We start from the raw sequence: 21,316 nt of genomic DNA, 5'->3' as shown, positions 1-21,316 counted from the left end.
CTTTTTTAACCTCTCCCTCATCAAAATTCCCCCCAAATTGGCCCAAATCGCAGACCTACATCACACGTTCTATGCAGTGCAGATGACATCTCGCTTTGGGTAACCAAAGGATGCGAAGGCTACATAGAAGACACACTCCAAGAAGCAATGGACATCATTGAGGCATACGCATGGCAGTTCGGCCTCACTTGTTCAGAGAAAAAATCTGAACTCCTCGTGATACAACATTTCATTTCATTTATTGATCCCTTAAAGGCCCGAAGGCATTACATAAGGGGGGGCATATTGGTTTCTAACGGCGATGATGGGAACATGCATAACAATAAAAAGAACAAACATACAAACAAACATAAAAGGGGTTGCAGTCATATCAGGGTTTCCCAGCAGGTGATACATCATTTAATAAATGAAGAGGTAGGAGAACTACGACTTACCCCCCGCAAAAAAATTACTATGTCAATGGACGATCCGTCAAATAGGTACAAACCGTCAGAACACTGGAGTTGTATTTACAAACAAATGGAAAGAATAATGACACACTCACTAAGCTAAAACGCACGATAGAAGCGACGGCACGATTAATCCACCGCATAGCTGATCGAAGACAAGGGGTGAGTGAAAGAGATTTATGCCGACTAGTGCAGGCTGTTGTGCTAAGCAGGATACCCTGTGTGACATCTTATCTCAAATTTGCGAAAGCAGAAAAGGACAAATTGGATATCATGATACGGCAGGCCTACAAAGCTGCATTAGGACTCCCAGCAAATGCCTCAACTAAACGGCTTATGAGGTTATGAATACAGAACACCTACAATGAACTGAAAGAAGCCCATTTAATGGCTCAAAATGTGAGATTAGCCAATTATAGAACTGGGAGGAGTATTCTTACCAGGCTTGATATTAACTTTCAACCTATGAATAAAGACACTAAAGTAGACTTGCCCCATGACTATAGGATGGCCCAACTAATCAAACCACTCCCCAAAAACATGCACCCCAAACACCATGAGAGTAGAAGACAAGCCCGAGCCAAAGCCTAGTTAATAAAATACGGACAGTGCGCTGGAACACTTTATGGAGATGTGGCAGAATACAAACATAAGAATGTCTTTGCAATTGTGGCTGTGAACGAGAATGGCGAATACATTGTCTCAGCAACAATATAAACGAAATCCTCTGAAATGGCAGAAGACGCGGTTTAGCCCTCGCCCCAGCGCATACCCAAGAGAGCATCATTCTATATATAGATATAAAACTTGATAATAAGGAAATTATTTCTACTTTTATTTGGTTATGATGCCTGAGAAACCATATCATATGACTCAAGTCCAACATTGAAGTTGTATTCCTTGCTCTCTTCCTCTGCTTGATCAAAGTGCCACACAGCTCAGTGAAAATGAAATGGTTCTTATTTTACCTCAGGACTTACTTGAAGCATCTTCAAACCTATTTTTTCTCTCTCTCTCCCTCTGTGTGTGTGTGTGTAGCACTGGTCCAAGTTCGAAACCCAGACCAGGACGAATTTTCTCTTTAACTAAGAAGTTTCTGAGAAAGCTGTATAGCTTTTCTTTGTAGCCGCATGGCTGTGTTCAGGTGGATGTCAGTGAGACACAGCCTTGCCATGTGACGTCGGTTAGGTAAATTTGTGAGATGAGCATTGCATTTTGTTTGGTGACACTTTTATGATACAATAAGCAGTGAAGATGAACCTAGTGGTAAGGCTTTGAATTGCTTCTAGTGCACTAGATTATTTTGATTAGAGTCTAAATATAGCTCATGCATACTGTAGTTTGGGCCATACAAATGTTACACAGGCTAACGATTTCAACGATGATGGTTGAAAGCATATAGAGTATATATAGAGCTTATACAGTACCATTTGTAGGGAATTTTCACTCTTGATTTCTTTGTGCCGAGCATGTGCAGGTCATTGACCTACTTTCTCATTGCCACTGATTCTGACGTCGCTAGAAACCCAGAAAAATTTTGTCACGTCCATGTGTTATGGCCCTTGTTATCTAGTGTGTGATGCCTCCAATTGGTAGTCTAACTGCATGTGCATAGTGGAGTGAGGTGAGTATGCCCAGAGAATCAATGGCAACGATGCTGCTCTTAATGTTATCGTTTACTATTTTCTCTACAGCAACAGGCTGTGCATAACACTCTCCAGCAAAGATGGGTGCATTCTGAGATAGCCGCACTGTTCTTTCCCAATTGTTTTGTACCACGGCACTTCCAAAGCAGCATGCCGATTCTGAACCATTGGCATAAAATGCTGTGTGTTCCTCACATTTTCGTTTCCTAAATATTCTTGTAATATATGTTCATTCGCTGTTTATTTTTTCTAAAAATGCGTTATAGTGTGGTAATGTCAAGTACGTAGAAGATAGCATTATGGCCTGCATTCTATAAAAAGAAATTCAGAATATGGGCACTAATCTAGATTTTCTGCGAGTGATGAAAATTTGGTGCCCCCTTCGAGCACAGTTTAGCCTAGAAAGGCTGTCTGAGCAGACAAAGCAATGGACTGCACCCCACTGCCAGCTGCAGAAGCAAGTGATTGCTTGGCTCGGCAGGTGGGCAAGTTGTGCAGTTTTTCAAAGATGCCATTTAGTTTTCTTGCTAAAATTAAAGCCAAACAGCCACCACTCCCCCAACTAAAACACAACAAAAATCCTAACAGTAACCTTCAAAAGAGACATGAAACTCTCCCAGCCACCAAGTAAGAATTTCGGTTGCCTCTTCATCTGGCAGGTGAGGCAGCCTGTCGAATCAGATGCTTGGCTCGCATCTGCAAAAACTGTACTCGCAGCCAACAAGAGTTTCTCCTTAAATACAGAAACTGCAGGCAAGCACCAATGAATGATTATTTCTGAACGAACATAGGCCATAATTTGCTACCTCGCAAGTAATGTTTGCTCATGATCTTGCATACAGAAATTTTTCAATCCAGCATACAGAAGTCCGTAGATGCCAACATCAGCTGCATATGTGATAAATAGGAGTTTGTTACAATGTACCAGTTATTTTGGCCCTGATGCATTGCAGCAATGCATCAAAGAAACATTCCAAGTATACGTTATTCATGATACCGATCATCGTTCTATAAAAGAAACTGAGCGTTGCTGGGCAGTTTTTGTTCTCTTTTAAATTTACAATAGGATATGTTTGGAAGAGCGCATGGCACAGTGCAGGAACACAATTGCCAGCAGTAAACACACAAAAAACTGCCAACGGTCTAATAAACTTACGCATTCATCTTTGAATTAGTTTGCGAGATAGCTAAATCTAGCAGACTGCTAGGCACTTTTGCAGACTGCCAGGCGAAAGAGGGATGAGTGAAACACTGTGCTTAAGGTAAGGCACGTTAACTGGCATGTGGAACTTGAGGGAAAGAGTAGAGGGAAGAAAAGAGAGTGCAGTGGTATTTATGAAAGAGACGGCGAAGACGATGACGACGAAACTGAATACGAGGCCGAAGAAGAAGAAAATGAAGTGAATGTATAAAAGGAGGGGTAGTGACATGGACAGGAGGAGGAACTTCATAGGTGCGGACGTTAGCACAAGGCCGTCAGCTGCTGCAAGAGGTGTTCGATCGTGAGCCTACTGACCAGGAATGGTCCTCACCGGCTGATGCCCAGTCCCGTGGATCATGACGCTGACCCAGTCTTTGTAACACAAGCGCTGTGCCAATGCCTCAGGAACGATGACCCAGCCAGCGTCTGTTGTTTCCTCCCAGACCTCGTCACCGGTACGAGGACGCTCCAGCGCCAACATCCAGCTAAGGTGACGTGGCCGCACCGACTCTCTTCACCTGTTCCTCTTCAACACTACTCTCTAGAAACAGTGGCAGCTCTTGAAACAAGGTACCACCTGGGTTTTTGTCTGTACTCCGTCTCCGAGATAGCACGCTAACCACCCGCATTTGGTAGCAAGCCTGTATGAGTGTGACTCTGTGGTTTACGCATGACGACCAGACCATTAGTGTGGTAGGACTGCGGTGTTTTCTGTAGCGTTATCTTGGTGTAGGTGTAGTACGCTTTTTGTTTGTTGTTCAGTAAAGTATAAAGCATGGCGTCTTGAGTTTCCCTTTCGAAGCCTTTTCTCTGCTTTATAGGCCTCACGCACATAGAGCACTTACCATTCAACATCGCAGGCACATTTTTGTACGACAGCGTACCCGGGGGCACTGACAATCGAACTCTGCACCTCCCACATGCGAGGTGGATGCTCAAACGACGAGGCCACCACTGCGGTTAGTCATGAAAACGAGTGACAAACTGAAATGCATAAACTGACACATAAGTGGCCACTAATTAATAGCATGACGGGTAGTAAATTCTTCATAACTCGTATTTCAAGAGACCAGAAGAATTGGCTGAGTTATCTGCATGTCGACGCAAGAAATGCCGTCCCCGCCCTCAAACAAGTAAGCAAACACGGCCAGTGATGCAGTGACAGGTTAAGAGCAGGTACATTGCCAAACAACAAACAGCATGTGACGAGCAGCTTCAGCGTGCCGAAAGAAAAAAGTGGACTTAAACGAGGGGAACACAAGTTTGCATCGGAAGGGTGACACTGCTCATATATGTATAAAAAAAAGATGTGACCCTTGACAAGCCAGTTGACATCGCCAGACTAGCAGTTAAGCTCAGAAACAGAATCTACATGTCTAGGTGATTTCTTGGGCTAGCAGCAATGACCCTTCTATCATCAGCATTACTTATTTCACTGAAGGCACATCAGATGTGCATGGACTACAATGCGCAATGCAATAGGTGGAATTTTTACACTATCGCTTGCACTGCCAGTGACACCTCCTCTCCCCCCCACCCCCCCACCCCCACCCGTCCGATTGAAACCCCATGCGAAAGTGAGCAAGTGGGCTTTCTCGCGTATTAATTCACGAAGAGATTGCGGAGCTCATGCTAGAAGAGCTGCGAAGGCGACGAGATGAGTGCTGTGGCTGTGGGCGTTAGGCATGCATCACATTATGGATAAAACAAAAACTGCAGGCTTATGCGCTGTTATTGCTCGAAAGTGGTGGTAGGCGATCTTATTCTCATCACATGTGATACGTGAGAAGGTACACCAACAGAACTGCAATGGAGGTCCAAGCCTCCCAGTGTCAAAATGTGACCAGCCCGCATGAAAAATAACTCAAAGACAATACCTTTGTAGTGTGTTCTTAACATTTATTGCTTTAGTGATTTCTTGATTCATTGTATCTGCTCAGATATTGTGCTTTTTCCACACCTGTAATATAAAACAATGACTATCTTTTCTGTGTCTGTCAGCATTGCCCCGATCAACCAACACAAAGCCTTCCAGTCCATGTGAGCAGATCCATGATTCACTGCAACAACACAGCTCTGAACTGCACAGAAGTGCACTAGACGGAGCAATGCCAGCTTCTGCCCGTGCAGCCGAACAACGAACTCTGACGCACGAGTACACCTCGTCACACTGCTGTCACGTTAACATACAACAATGCACATCCACTCCAAAACTGTGCCTGCTCTCATGTCTCACCTGGTTGTCGACTTCGCACCAACGGTAAAACATGTCCCACAACATGGTGTTGCACACCAGGTAACGAAACTAAGGTGCCAGCATTGTGCACTATTACACCGCAGTATATCTCACATCCAACTACCATGGTGGTTCGAGGCTAGCAGCGAGATCCCTCTCCTGTGGTCCTGCTGTGTAAGGGATGCAGTGGTATGCGTGTGAGCACTCACTCAGCATCACCTATCATGACGAAGCATCTCAAAGTTGTGGTGTGTAGGCTGAAAAATAGCCACTGGTTCATTGTGCAGAGTCAGAAGCGATTCCTCACTTGTCCAAGCAATTTAAAACAACAAATGGGATCCCTGTAAGTGAGGACCATCACCTTAATGACGCTCCTCACGAGCCCTTTCGGATGTCATGAAATCGTGAGCTAGCACAACTCAGAAGCACCTGATTTGCTTTTTATGCAATCAAGGAGAGGGCAGTGTGTGTACACACTTGGCTTTGTAGCTAGTTTAGATTAGCTTATGAGGGTTTAATGTCCCCAAAAGACTCGGGCTATGAGGGACGGCGTATTAAAGGGCTCTGGAAATTTTGACCACCTGGTGTTTCATAACATGTACTGACATTGGGCCTCTAGAATTTCGCCTGCATTGAAAATTGACTGCAGCAGCCGGTATAAATTGTAGTGCGACCTTTCAATCCACAGAATGTACATTTTGTAATGGAAACTTCAATAAGATACTAATGGGAACTAAGAAATTTCACACAATGGACCTAAATTACGAACTTTAAAATACACTATAAGATTAAGATGTTTTTCAAAGGCACTATTCACAGTATTTTTTGTTTCAGCAGCCATGACCCGTGCAGCGTGTTATCATGAACACCTCATGTAAATCGATAAGGCTTTTTTAAGTAACACCAACACAACATAGAAGCTAGCAGAAGGTGAATTGGTCACAACCAGTTGCTATTCTGACAGACAAAATATATTAAAAATCACTTGGAAACAATGCTCCATAAATATTATGCCATTTCTATTCAGTGGAGACAGTGCTCTGAGAAATGATGATGCAGGTGTTAGTGAACTCTTTTATTGGCTTTCGTTCCAAGGAACAAAGAACTCTTAAAGCCTGCAAAATAACATAAGACACATCATTTTGATGTTGGACCCCTATTTGTCACTATTCAATCCCGCCACTAACACTGCTGGAATAAAGACAAAGATTTACACAAGAAAAAGTTTTCCTTTATTGCCAGACAAACTTTACAGGTTCAGTGAAATTAATAAGTGAATTTATAATTAGGGTCACAAAAATTATCTCACTAAGACTGCACTAATAAAATGAATTGTTATGCGACCTTTCACTCCCCCAAATCTCTCTATTGAGGCAGGGTGACAACTAGCGCCAGTGAATAATACTGAGTAAAATGTTTTTGACAGTCTCAGCCCAACAAGAAGTGATGGCATTCACGTGTGATGGTGATTTTACTTCCATTCACGTGAGTTTATAAGCATAGCAGGCTGCCTCTTCATCTTCAGGTATGACTCAGAGTGGGTGTGTAGTCTAATGACACAAAAAATGTCATTTTCTGAGAAGTTTGTCAAAACAAACAAAGCTTACAAATGTAATTAATGATGAGGGATAGCTACCAGCACCTTTCATGTGGTAGTCAGCTAGAATATTGTTAGCTTGTTCACAAACTGGCAGTTAGCAAAACATTTGTACCAGGGGAATCGCGGACCATTGCTATTTTTTGTGAATAGTGTTCTTGTGGAGGTTCAAATTATGGCTCTGAGTGAATCTTTTTTGGCACAAGTCACATTGGAAGGGCTTTATGCCCTTATGGGATCTAATATGCCTTGCAAGGTCTGAACGTACCGCAAAAGCCATGGGGCACAGCTGGCACTGAAACGGCTTTTCACCCGTGTGGGTACGGATGTGTGCCACCAGGCTGTTTCTCTGTGCAAAGCTGCTACCGCAGTGGTCACAATGGTATGGGCGGTCACCTGTGTGAGTGTGCTCGTGTACCTTTAAGGTGAAATTTAGTGAAAAGCTCTTTCTACAGTTGTTACAGCGGTATGGGCGGTCACCTGTATGGACTCGTAGATGCCGCACTAGATGGTCTCTTCTTTTGAATCCCTTGCTGCAGTGGGTGCATTTGTGCAGCTTATTTCCTGTGGGATTACCCCGGCGGTTACCCATACTAGGAGTAGATTCCATGCAGTGGCTCACAGGGTGCCTTTCACTGGTTGAATCTTCCACAGCAGGTGCGCCATGGTCGCTCTGTGTCACGACTGAACCTGTGTTGCACAGGCAGAGTAATTTAAAAAAACAGCGAGAACCAACAATCCACAGTTCACTTGGAGTTAGGAAGAAATGTTGAATGCAGCAGACACACTCATCAAAAGCTGTTGATGTCTATCAAAAGTTTTATTCAACAGATCAGCCTTAAAGAGTTAACTCAGACCTGAAACAAGATGTCTCTACAGTCAATTCTGCACGCAGGCAAAAAAAAAACATTTAAACTGCAAGAAATGTCGTCACTGCTAAAAGAAAAATATGGCAGCCATTGTAATCCATCCAAAGTTGCTGCATTTGACCCTTGTGCTCACGTAAACTGGCATCGTGACAGACACCGCCCAAAGACCACCCAAACGGGCTTAATCCTTTCTGGTCATCTGCCGCACTGTGCCCGACAGCTTAAAATTCCACGTCCGGTCAGTTCAGGCCATGGCTTGACACACAGTTTTGCCAGCTATTTCCGTACGAAAAATTTTGCACCATTTGGTTATAATTATTGTAGCCTGCAAATTAACTATTTGGCTTTCCTTCTGAGGATAGCTCCCCACACTGATGCAAAATTATTTCATTCATGACATGGATTTAAAACCAATAAATGGTGCCAAAAAATAATGGCATGACTTCCATTCCAGTAGGTGAATGTTATTGACAGTTGTGAAATAAGTTTGTAGAAAAGAATGTGACTTTCCTGACAAAGAAAACTATGTGCACCCTGCTTCAAGGATTGCGAGCTGTATGCAGTGAGAGAACGATAAAAGGAGGCAAACGGTGCTTTTTTTTTAAGATTGGCGAGAGGAAGCCTGGCCTCCACCTGCGAGGTACCACACTCTAAACAAGTAAAGGTGAGGCCCGACCAAAGCTGAACAAAAATGGTTTAAATATGTGCCTATAACCAAATCTAGGTAAGGCAGTCACTTTCTTTGCTATGGGCTAGAAAGACCATAATGCTGACTGGTGTAGTATTCACTGGAAAAAATACACTCGACTGGAAAGGGTCAATAGCTAAATAAGTAGCTCTAAGCTTACCTTAGCCCAATGACATTTTTTTTTTTTTTTTAGTCTGTGTAGGTAGGTCAAGGCTAGAGGCCTAAGGAAGCCTTGGTGCCCCGTACAATTTCTTGCATCAATGAACAGAACCCATATAGGTCCTAGTTCGGTGAGTATAGTTCACATATCACAGAAAACAAATTTACAGAATATCGAAGACACATATCACCATACTTCACCACAGTTCAGTAAACTAAAGCTTCCGTATCCTAGAAACTGTTCTTTGAAAGACAACCTTCAGGAAAGCATATATGGATAAAAAGTGTAGATTCTAACCTGGTGAGTGATGTCCAGAAGGTGCAGCATGTTTGTGGTCCCCGGAGCACAAGCCTGCATGTGAAAACCACATTACATATACTAAGACACTAAGCTCATGTGGTGTTCTGTGCATGACACGGTGAATATGGATTACAATCCCGTTGAACAGCTTTTCCAGGTTGTGTAGGTCGAGCTGGAAAAGAAGTGTGTTGAAAAGCAAACATTCGTTTTAGTTCTGCATGAAGATAACTACAATACTTATGCTCTAGAAAAACTGATAATTGCCTACAAATTTATAGGCCTACTGGTATTGAGCCAGCAACCATTGCATTGAAGAATGAACTTGCATCATTTCTGGCTTCATGGGATGGGCAGTAAAAATCTGCCTACACAGGCTTAAGAATTAACGAGTGTCATTCACTGTTAATGACAAAAAACATTGGTACAGCCATCATTTTTTTATTAAAACTTTATGGCAGTTCTACTGTGCACAGTAAAAGAACTTTCGGTGGATGATTACTGGTAAAAACACCCTGGCTACAGCTGCCCACAAATGCTGCGAATTTGCCCAACATGCTGGTCCGCCTCCAGCGTCTCAAGAGTGCAATTAATGGAGTAGAAGCACATATAAAACTGCACACTACTCTGTCTTAAGTGCAGTGCGAGCATACCATATTTACAAGTTTGGCACCCGAATCTCCAATTTTGACAAGAAACCAGGGGGTTTTTGAAAAAAGGAAGAAACTGTTGTGACCAAGATTCACAATGCTCTGCTCTGAAAATTGTTTAAGGTGACCAGCTTTTCCAACACCATGGATGGCACTGAAAAAGTCCATCCCTGAGAACATGGTGATGAGGTGAGCTCACTGGACAGCAACGGGAGTGAGAGCTGGTGACGACAGTGATTAATTCTTATGACGCAAGGGCAGCTTTGGTCAGAGCGCATTGTGGTACTTTCATCAACAAGAGGCGGGGGGGGGGGGGGGGTTGAATACCCATTTCCAGGCACTCCATTCAGCAGAATCCAGGGGGAAAGCTTGCGTATCGTAACACAGGTGGGTACCCAGTGGCACAGGAAATCCAACCCCGCACATCCTACGTGCGAGATGCACGCTCCAATGACTAGGCCACCGTTGCAGGGAGAGTGAATGTGGCAAGAAACAACGAGTAAAGGTGCGGCGTGTCATCAGTTGCATTATTCTGAGCAGAAATCACAGCAACACTACACTCGTTTTACGGACATTCTTTTGATGCAAGGGAACCAGTCAGGCAAAACTAAAAAGCGAACACTGCAGGTCAGTAAATCTGGTAAAACTGGCGCTGCATTGTGCAATAGTGTATAGCAAAAGAGCACACAGCTTAACAAAAACATAGGCCAACTTTTTAAATGGCTTCGCATTATAATAAAACAATTTCCAGCTCAATAACAAATCAAAGCTCATACCACCATCATGAAATGAAATCTGTACATAATGAATTCCAGATGTGCAGATATACACAGCAATGAATATAGTTTTGACAGAGTCAATAATGCTTGGTAGAATGACAAAATGAGGTCAGTCACTTATGACAAACCACAAGGAATCATAGTGTACTCTTCAGCAAAGCCAAAAGGAAACCCAAAAACAAGTAAACAGCATCAAATACAATAGAATGTAAAATTCACCCCACAATACAGGACAGGTTTAACAGAGCTACAGTCTTCACACAGCGCCAACCAGGAGACAAAGGAAGAGTGTGAAGTGCTGGAGTTACATCGAATTACGTAAGCAAGCATTTGCAGATTCGAGGTCATACAGCACAAGATTCAGGATAAATGTGGTGTGTCAAACACAGAGGCACGAAACGCCAAGAGCAATTTTCGTGCAATTTTCATCCTTGATGTTTCTGCTTTGATTGAGAAATGAAAGAATATTGCATAAGTGAAAAAATTCCAAAATGACCGAATCCGAATGAGAAAAGTTCCGAAACAAGACGGAACGAGCTGGCGGGAGAATGTTTCCACCACAAGGCCTCCCTGCACTAGTGGAGAGTGGATCGCCGCGTCGAAACGAACATTCGCGACAAATTGCTTAGCCCAAGAGAGAGTGCTCTCCTGCATGTGCGCAGCAACCATGCAATCTGTGGTGCTCATGTCGGTGCAATGCAGTCACCCTCTCTTGTTAGTTAAGGTAACTAACTAGGGAGGGTCACATGGCACTCCCCTCCTTGAGACCGGCCATGGGAGGGTGCATCGCAGGAACGGAAACCACAGGGGAAGGCGTGGGCAACGTACCGACACACGACAGGCACTGTCCAAAATCCACCCAGGTGCACTTAATAGCTAGATGAATGGCAATTAGTGACGCTTAACACATAGGACAATGCCATTTCTTTTGCTTTATTTGCCTCTCAGACAGTGTTGAAGAGAGGGCCAAGGCTAAAGGCTAACAGCCGCAGGAGGCGTCAAACCCTGTGAAGTTTTAACATCATCGCACAGAACTCACAGGGGTGACAGTTTGGTAAAGAGTTGATATTTCAAAGAACACAACTTTCCAGGATATCGAAGGCCAATATTGTCACTTAGCAGAGTTCTGCAAACTGAAGCTTCCATATCCTTCACGCTGACTGTCAAAAGACAACCTTCACGAAAGCATATATGGAGAAAAAGAGAAAAACTGTAGACACCAACCTGATGAGTTCTGTCCAGAAGGTACACCATGTTTGTGATCCCCGGAGCTCAAGCCTGCATGTGAAAACCAGACAACATTCACTAAGACAAAAGATTACATGTGCAACAGCTCACGTGGTGTCATGTGGATGACACAATGAATACAGAATACACTCGTAAAACAGCTTTACCAGGTTGTGCAAATTCAGTAGGACGAGACTGAGAAGAAGCGAGTTCCAAAGCAACACCATTGGCTTTTAATTCTGCATGCAGATTACTATACCTACGCCCACGAAAAAGAGACAATTGCCTATAAATTTACAGACCTATTAGAACCTAGCCAACAGCCACTGCATTGACAAACCTGCATATTTTCTGGTTTCATGGGAAGGTCAGTTCAAGTCTGCCAACAGAGGCCAACAAAAGACATGTCCCACAATACATATTTTACAGGACAGGGGCATCAAGCTACGGGTCAGCATAGACTGGCTGCAGTTCTTCCTCTGGAATGTTCTTCCCCTGGCAACTGGTGCTCCTTCACTGGCTGCAAAATCGAGAACACACAAAAAAGGCACAGCACACACACAAAAAATACACAGGCATTGTTCAATATGGCTATGGGATGTAGTCCTGCTTTTTAAAATAGACCATTTAGTGGATCTGAAGGGTATAATGCAGTTTTCATTCCAGTGAAGCGGCTATATTAGGATGTGGAAAAAGAATTTTATACTTGCATGCCAAGGAGACTACTTCAGTATAAAAAAAAAACACTGGTGACATGCGTTGAAGCTGTTTGTACCAGTTTTCGGCATAAACTCCTGGTTAAAGGTACCGTCATCGGGATATGGTTAACCAGCTTACACAAGTCACCGTAACGCACCATGAACGGTTTTCACACATAACGGCACAGAATTCATAAATAATCACCCTTTTTACCGCAAAGCTCTATACTGCAAAAGAACTAATTGTTGCATTTGCTATGCGATTACAAACACAAGAGAACGTAGGTATCCGAGAAGAAATGCGAACGGCGCAATCTCCACGAACGTGCTGTCTTTGCTAAAGCCTGCTACATGAGAAATAAGGACTCGCATTCGGGAGGTGCTGGGTTCGATCCCCATATGTTCCTCAAGTGAAGAAAAAAGGAAGGAAAAGAACCGAGTCATTTCTGACCTCCAAAAGAACGGCTACCCAAGCTCATTCATCCGGCGCATTATCAGGAAACAAGAAAGGCAAAACAAAATCCGGTCTATTATTTCCTCAGACGCATGCCAGAAGCGGAAACGTGTTTGCGTCCCCTACGTGAGAGGCGTGAGCGAGACGCTCGGTCGCATTCTCGGAAAAGAAGGGGTGCTGACAACGCACAAACCGACCAGCACTATCGGTCGCCTTCTCCCCCGCCCAAAAAACCGGCAGCCCAGAGAAAAGGCCCAGGGCGTCGTGTACAAAATTCCGTGTTCCGTCTGCCCGGCGTCGTACATAGGGGAAACGAAGAACTTCGCGGAAAGGATGAACCAACACAAAGCGGACGTCCGTCACATGAATCGTCAACGCAGCGCCGTGGCCGAACACTGTGAAGGGTGTGACCACCCAATTGACTTCGACAGCACCATTGTATTGGAAACGGAAGCTAACCCACGCAGGAGGCTTCTACTCGAGTCGTGGCACATACAGCAAACACGAGAGAATGTTAATCGTTCCCTGGGGACTCTCCCCTCATCCTACGTCCATGGGCTGCGGCCATTGACCCGCAGGTCCTCCACACAGGGGCTTAAAAAGCCAAGCTGCGCTCGCCCGTAGTCACACCGTGAAGAAGGGGCCGAGCCGGTCCCGAAACGTCGTGTTTTTCCTGTATTTTACTTGGTTGGCGTCACTTACCTTCTCCTAACAAGGTGTGGAAAGTTCACTGGTAACCGAGTCAATGAGATGGTCACGACCAAAAACACACCCCATATGAGTGTTCATAAATTAACGACAAATGCAGCTTTGCAGCCTATTTTATCTACTTGCCAACTGATGCAAGTGTTGAAGTAGCAGGTTTAAAGGAATAATTCCAGCAAATTTTCCAGAAGAAAATTTGTCTTCTGGAAAATTTGTCTGGTATTGCGGTCATACAGTTCTGCGGCTTTCATGTTACTAAAAAAAGCGTCAATAAGCCCAAATCTCTTTCATGACTGCACGATGACATTTGGGCACACACGTACAAAGACGGAGCATATCTTCACAAGCGTATGCTGCCGTACGCGACCGAAGCGTGGCCTTGTGGTAGAGCATCCGCCTCGCATTCGGGAGGTGCTGGGTTCGATCCCCAGTGCCGCCGGGTACCCACCGGTGATACAATGGGTACAAGATTTCCCCTGGCCTGGTGCTCGGCTCTCTATAGGGTGAGATGCTTGGGAAAAGGGTTTCGACCAAATAGTTGCCTTGACGGATCAGCGATAAGTTCCACTGTCAAGCAACCATAAGCCCGCCTCGTGCGGCAGAAGCCCAACTTGTGGCCCTTTTTTTTCTTCTGTAAGGTGCAGCTTTTTGCTCAAGTTGGTGCAGTACCACTGACCTCACGTTAGAGCGAACTCGTTTAAACTTCATCGAACTCTTCAAACTTCGTCGAAACTGTGAACTCTGAACTGAATCACGAACCACCTTTGCAGGCTGATGGTGTTCGAAACTGATTTTGCCCCCTAAAGGACACAGAGGGGTTTGCAGAGCCTCTTCCAAGCGCACATCCCTGAAGAAGCTGGGCGCCGGGCCGGGGGACGCTTGTACCCTTTTGTACCGGTGGGTGTCCGACGATGGGTTTCGAACCAACCACCTCCCGCAGCCGAAGCGGACAACCAAGCCTCTAGGCCACGACTGCGGTGGCCTAGCGTGGCCTTGTGGTAGAGCATCCGCCTCGCATTCGGGAGGTGCTGGGTTCGATCCCCAGTGCCGCCGGGTACCCACCGGTTTCTTTAATGGGTACAAGATTTCCCCTGGCCTGGTGCTCGGCTCTCTATAGGGAGAGATGCTTGCGAAAAGGGTCTTAGACCAAACAGTTGCCTTGACAGATGAGTGATAAGTTCCCCTGTCAAGCAACCTTAAATCTGCCTCGTGCGGTAGAAGCCCGACTTGTGGCCCTTTTTTAGTTCTCCCAAACGTACACCCCTAACGAAAGCCGAGCACCAGGCCGGGGGACGCTTGTACCCTTTTGTACCGGTGGGCGCCCGGCGGTGGGTTTCGAACCACCCACCTCCAGCAGCCGAGATGGGCGCTCAAACCACTGGGCCACGAATGCGGTCGAATAATGTTATCCTTGCTTTGTATGCACATAGATTTCTTCTTCATACCCTTAAGAATGGCGCATACCCACGTGGGGGGATTGGCCAAGGTGTAGCGACATAAACAAGGAAATTTCCATCAGCGATTACGACAAAATATTGCAGCCAAGCGTAATAAATTTTGAAAAATGTGTCAATGATAAACGACAGAATATTTTAAGTTAAATAACAAAGAACACTGCAGTGAAAAAAAAAGAAAAACTCCAAGAATTTTACAAGAGTTAGGGAATCAACCTCCCAGTTGCAATTATGTAATCACGAAGAATACCACAAACTGAACCCAATGCAAATCCTTTGGCGCTCACACTGAAGGATAACAACACTGGCAGAGATAACGGGAGCCCTAGCCTGGAGAGGGACCTCCAGGTAAATCTTTCTCTGAAGTGAGAAATTTGGACAGTGACAAGGAAATGGTCCACAGATTCAACGTGCCCGCATGAGTCACATAGGTTTGTTGGTGACCACCCACATCCGCATAGATATAAATTTAAACTGGAAATCCTGCATCGCAGCCGCGTCATTGATACGTCACAATGCCTGACATCAGTCATCGGGTCCAACGACCTGAGGAAAGTTCGCGCTGTGAGTAGTTGAAAGCGGGAAATTAGATCAGGGATACTGGCTTCGAGATAAAGCAGAGGGTTTGAAACTGATTTTGGGAGACCAAGGCAGAGACGTAGAGCTTGTCTTTCCAGTAAAATTAAGAGTTATATCTCATAGTTTGCGCTACCAGAGAACAGAATGTAGCCAGATTCAAGTACAGGTCGTAGATAGGCTTTGTATAGTAACAATAATGTGTCGCGGCGCATCCCAAACTTTTTATTGGCGATTCGTCTCAGCCGGCCTAGAGCGTGTTCTCCTTTAAACACATTGTTCATTATATGAAGGCTCCGATCTAACGCTGGGTGATAAGTAACGCCCAGATATTGAATGGATTCCGCTTGTGGAATCTGGTTAGAGCGATGGACTAATGAAATGTGCAAAGGCGTGTCTGGAGGAAATACCGGTATGCCACATTTGTTAACTTTCAGGGATGAATTAATATGGTGCAACCAAACTCCAACAGCATCAAAATATCCCTGCAGAATCTGGTAAAAGGGAATGGATATCCCAGGCCAAAGCGAAAAAAGCTATGTCATCTGCATACAAAAAATCTGTTATATCAGGACGAATGGAGATGTCACTGACCAAAGTATTAAAAAGCAGCAGGGATAGCACCGAACCTTGCGGCACTCCTCTTGATTGATAATAAGTATTAGAACATAGGGTTCCCTCTGTGCAGTAAAAGTATCTGTCCTTCAGAAATTCAGAGATCCACGCATAAATGTAGGTTGGAGGATGTAACTGTGCAAGTCTGTTAAGTAAAATAGTATGTTCTACACTATCATAGGCCTTTGCTACATCAAGAGCCACCAAAGCTGAAGCTTCCCTTCTACATATTGAGAGCCTGACTCTACTCTCTAGATCCACATGCGCAGAATATATAGAGCATCCGTGACGAAAGCCAACCTGTACTGAGCTAATGCCATTAACATCTTGAACATGTTTTGTGAGACGACTACGCACTATTCTTTCTATTAATTTGACTAAATTTGAAGTTAGTGCAATTGGCCAAATATTATCTCAGACATATCCTTTCCCTGCATCTTTCATCAATAAAATAATTTTCGCTATCTTCTAAATGCTTGGACTCCATGCATTTTTCAATCAAGCACTGACAATATCTAAGAGGTTGCTTGTGAAATCCTGAGCTAAAATTTTAATCGTACCAATACCGGCACCATCTTCTCCTAGAGCTGCAGGATGCAACATTGCCAGGACTGAGGAGCTCTGATGCGTCAACCTCGGTATAATCCGAAGAGGGTGAGGCTGGCACAAAGGGACGTTTCTCTGCGTCTGGAAATGTAACGCCAGTGCCCGAGCAATACTCTTCATGGTTTCCTGAGCCTTTTGTGGTGATAACACTGTTGAAGAAGTGAGCTGAGGGACTGAAGAACTCGTGTTGCGTTCCAAGAATCTATGCAGAGCCTTTCGATTACGAGGATTTGAAAGATAAGCGTTTAAATTTTGGATATACTCCTCCTTGGCTTCTGCAATTGTTCTTTTGAAAGATGCAGAGAAAAATTTGTAATTTAACCAATTTGATGAACTCTGGTTGCAGGATGGCCTCTTCCAGGCCGCTTTTCTGCAAAGATATGCCTTCTCACATTCTTGTGTCCACCAGGGAGACAGCTGAGTAGTAGAGGCTGCTGCGTGCACAGTGAATATTGAGTGGTCTACTGAACATTGCAAAAATGAAACCGTCTGCTGAGCTCTGTCATCCCGGCTAGTACTGACTATAGAGGCAAGTGAGGCGGACATCAAATTTTTATAAATACTGTGGTTGACAGACTTATGGGCTACATAACTATTTTTGAGCGGAGATAACCGGAGAGTGAAAGTTATAGGAAAGTGGTCACTAGATGTACCCGAATCTTCTGTCGACCAATCAGTTATAGCCTGCCTGCTGATAATGTCAAGTCAATGGCTGAGCGAGCAACACCTCGCATAAAACTTATTCCACTTGAATTGCAACAGCGTACAGCATTTGTAGACAGCCACGACCAGAGAAGCTGGCCGCAGGAATCAGTGCAACTTCCCCAATCACTATGGTGGGAATTAAAATCTCCTGCAATGACTACACTGCTTTCATCAACCACCAAGCAGTCTAAACAGTCTGTCCTGTGTACACCTAAAGGAAAATAGACATTAACAGTTGTAATATCGGCACACTGCGGAAATGAAATTTTGATCGCTAAAAGCTCGCAGTCAGGGAGAAGAATTTTCTCAGAGATACATGCCTAATGACATATATGTTTAGATAGCATGGTTACCAATCCGCTTCCCCTACCAGTATTTCGAGCTGATCCGAAAACTGTAAAGTTTCTAATTGAAAATGATTTATAACGTGATAACCACCTTTCTTGTAAAAGTACGATATCAGGGTTATGCTTGTGAATAAGTAGTTCTAAATCTAGAAGAGAAGAGAGTATGGAGTGGCAATTCCATTGTAACACTGATACCTGCCCTGATTATTGACCAATTGAAGAGGCAGAAACCGCTTATTTGAGGATATCAACATGTGAAGGAAGTTTTGGTGGGCCTTTTAGCTTTCATCAGGGGAGAACTAGATTTAGATCGTGACGAGGAAGCACGACACTTCTGCGGAGGACAGGACATTTCGACATCTGTTGTGCATATATGTCGGGGCGACATGCACTGCTAGGAACAGAGATGTGAGGTGGGACCTTGGAAGCATCAGCAGGTGATGTTGAGCAGCTAGCACTAGCTGCACAAGCTGACACAGATGCAGACTTTGCTGCCAAAACGGATGTTGATGGTGACGCAGATTGAACCACAGTGAACTGAGCCAACACCTCATAAAATGTGTTTAGCATTCACTCAGACACATTTTTAAGGGCTTTTTCTACAGTGGTGACAATGGAGGCAGTCAATTTGGACTCAGTGTCCCCAAAAGAAGCATGCACACGAATAGCATATGAATCTTTTCTCCTGTTAAGAAGAGCGCGAGCATCAGCTCTGGAGCACCACTTCTCTTTGGTGATGTCTAACAAGCTACGCTCTTCACAGCGTTTTGCACACTCGGCATCATCTGCTGAGTGGTTGTTGCTGCAGAGGCAGCAATGAGGCTGATCTGGGGTGCAGTTATCAGCAGCACGACCTTCTCCAACGAAACGGCAGCAGGTCTCTGACTTGCATGCTTTGCCGCTATGCCCGAACCACCAACAGTTGGTGCTTTGCAGAGGGCGCGGTTGCTGAGTGTCCACACGATTTACAATCGACCTGAGCTTTAGTCCATCAGAGCAGGAAGAGCCGGCAAAAGTTTTTATCACAGACTCAGTAGGCACACGCGAGCCATTGACATCTCTACTGCATCGACAGACTGAAAGGACTCCAACTCCTGCATCCTGAAACAGTATTTCCTGCGGGGGTGATGCTGGGTCGACACCGCGCACAATACCTTCGACACATGCAAGCTGTTAGGGAATGAATGCTTTCACCGGGAATGAGCTGAAAATTTGGCACTGGAGCAAGTCTGCTACACAAGCGCTGTCTGAGGACTTGCAAACAATGCCTCGACGGCCAAATGGACGCACTTCAGAGATCTGCAGATAGTGGGCTGTAAATGATCTTAGCTCCCGTTGAATTAGTTCGGGGGTTTTCATTTTGATCGCCCCCTCACCGATTGGGACGAGAGGCACAGGAATTTCATCAATGCCATTTTTTGGAAGGACTCAAGCCGCAGGCTTCGGGCACGCAAGCTGGCAAACCAAGCTGCCAACCGTCCACCTGGGGAGGTCAAAGACATCTCTCAGCGAAACGCGCCCTCAGGTCCACATGAACTGCGTCTTAACCTAAGCCTTGGCCAAAACCCCCCAACACAGAACGGCCTCACCAATGATGAACAAGCCGGAACCACCAGGAGAAGCACAGAAACAGCAGCAGCCCGCAAGGATACGTCAGCGCACTCCTTCTATCTTATTGTTCCTACAGACCGACAACACACAAATTATGTAATGCAACAACTAGAGGAAACTGGAGGAACGGTCACAACCGGCAACACACGAAAAGTAGGGCCCAGAGGAACGAAAAGTGTGCGATTATTGATGCCACCCGCGATGCAGCTTGCGCCATCATACATCTGCTCTCAATGTTGGCGTAGGCACGTTTGAATAGATGTATAAAAGAAAACATCAGGACCATGTGTACAACCTTAATTAAGTATTAACGACGAAGGAAAGTTTGAGCTGTGCCCAAGGTATAGTTGATTGAAAACTGACATTCAGTTCTGACCTTCCAAAGCGATCAAAAGCAAAACCGAAATTCGACACTGTTGGTTTCGATATCGCACCTGATGGGGCGCAATGCTTGAATTTTTTATCTGAATTTTATATCCGCGGCTTAACTTGTACGTGCAACGGTTTACTGAGCGCCACTGCGAACGGCGCGAATAGAAACCATATGTGGGGGTACTTCTCCACTGCAATATAGTTGTTTGAAAACTGGCTGTCAGCTGTGACCTTCCAGCGTGATCGAAAGCAAAACTGTTGGTTTCGATATCGCACCCGCTGCAGCGCAATGCTTCAATTTTGTATCCGAATTTTATATCCCGCTTAACTTGCACGTGCGATGGTTTGCTCGTCGCCACTGCTTACTGCCCGAATAGAAACCATATGCGGCGATTCCTCTCCCACACTCTGCCGACGCGTTGAATGCGCAGCACTAGAACACGTCCAGCTCGATGCCGCCACGCACATTACGCATGTCACGCCTATCCTAAACGCCTGTTACGAGGACCTGATCATGTGTACAGTTTTAAAATACAGCTGCTGTCCGTGCATACTTTCAGAAAATGCGATAAGGTGACTCTATGCAACGAGATCTTTTGGAGGGACACTTCGCTAATTGCGATTGTCGATGGTATAAATAACGTTCTACTCCGGCAGTTGTAATGGATTTTAGCGCATTCGTTGCGGAGTAGAGGAGGTTACCCTGGTATGTGAGCTGCCTGTTGCCTTTTCCACAACATACAGAGACTTCCATATTTATCTAACAGATTTTGACAAAAAATATTCCTGGTAGCAAATTTCAAAAGCAGATATATATCGATCAACAAGATATATCGCGTACGTACGTGTTTGTCTTCGCGTTGAGTTTTATGGCGCGTACGCGACTGCGACCACCATGCGCCCACCAAAGGATAGAATTTGTTTGCTTTTGAGAAACCTCTGGGACGCTTTATTAAATCTGATAGTTTGATAAGCTTGCTTTTTTTTTTAGATATATAAAAACGAGACATTGCCACAAGCGCACTTTCTCCAATGAGCAAACAAGGGTGTAAGACTGGCAGGCATTCAGAATAAAACATCTGAAAATATCTTTTCCCCACTCTGTCCAGCTTTGCGCATGAACATAAAATACGCGATTATGGTGACCACTTCTCCGCACAACTCGCATGCTGATGACTCCTCTTTTGCAAGCAGCTGTGTAGTGTGCTCGTCCAATATATGCAGAAACAACATAAAATGACCAATTAATGACACATATATATATATATAGGAGAGAGCTAGGGGCGTTGCTTGTCAGGCATTCATGCCTTTTGTTCTGCTTAATATGTGACCTGATTTAAAACTTTGCGAGCATTGTTCTGAACGTGCTGATTT

The 21,316-nt window shown here is 44.7% G+C and overlaps 1 protein-coding gene across 1 annotated transcript; it reads right to left on the bottom strand.

Moving 5' to 3' along the window:
* Window positions 1-6,847: 6,847 nt before the first annotated feature.
* LOC149329373 (uncharacterized) lies at window positions 6,848-12,164 on the bottom strand. Its single transcript, XM_089562185.1, has 4 exons — window positions 12,140-12,164; window positions 11,797-11,850; window positions 9,144-9,197; window positions 6,848-7,819 (listed from the first exon to the last, which is right to left on the bottom strand). The coding sequence occupies exon 4, from the start codon at window positions 7,737-7,739 to the stop codon at window positions 7,266-7,268; it is 474 nt and encodes a 157-aa protein (XP_089418311.1). The 5' UTR covers window positions 7,740-7,819; window positions 9,144-9,197; window positions 11,797-11,850; window positions 12,140-12,164; the 3' UTR covers window positions 6,848-7,265.
* Window positions 12,165-21,316: the final 9,152 nt, after the last annotated feature.

This window comes from Amblyomma mixtum, chromosome 9 (assembly GCF_055824585.1).
Source record: "Amblyomma mixtum isolate Tamu chromosome 9, ASM5582458v1, whole genome shotgun sequence".
Lineage (NCBI taxonomy): Eukaryota > Metazoa > Arthropoda > Arachnida > Ixodida > Ixodidae > Amblyomma > Amblyomma mixtum.
This window is presented reverse-complemented; position numbering and strand designations above follow the sequence as displayed.

Excerpts from the sequence above, each read along its gene's own strand:
- LOC149329373 (XM_089562185.1), bottom strand. The coding sequence starts at position 7,739 with ATGGAATCTACTCCTAGTATGGGTAACCGCCGGGGTAATCCCACAGGA.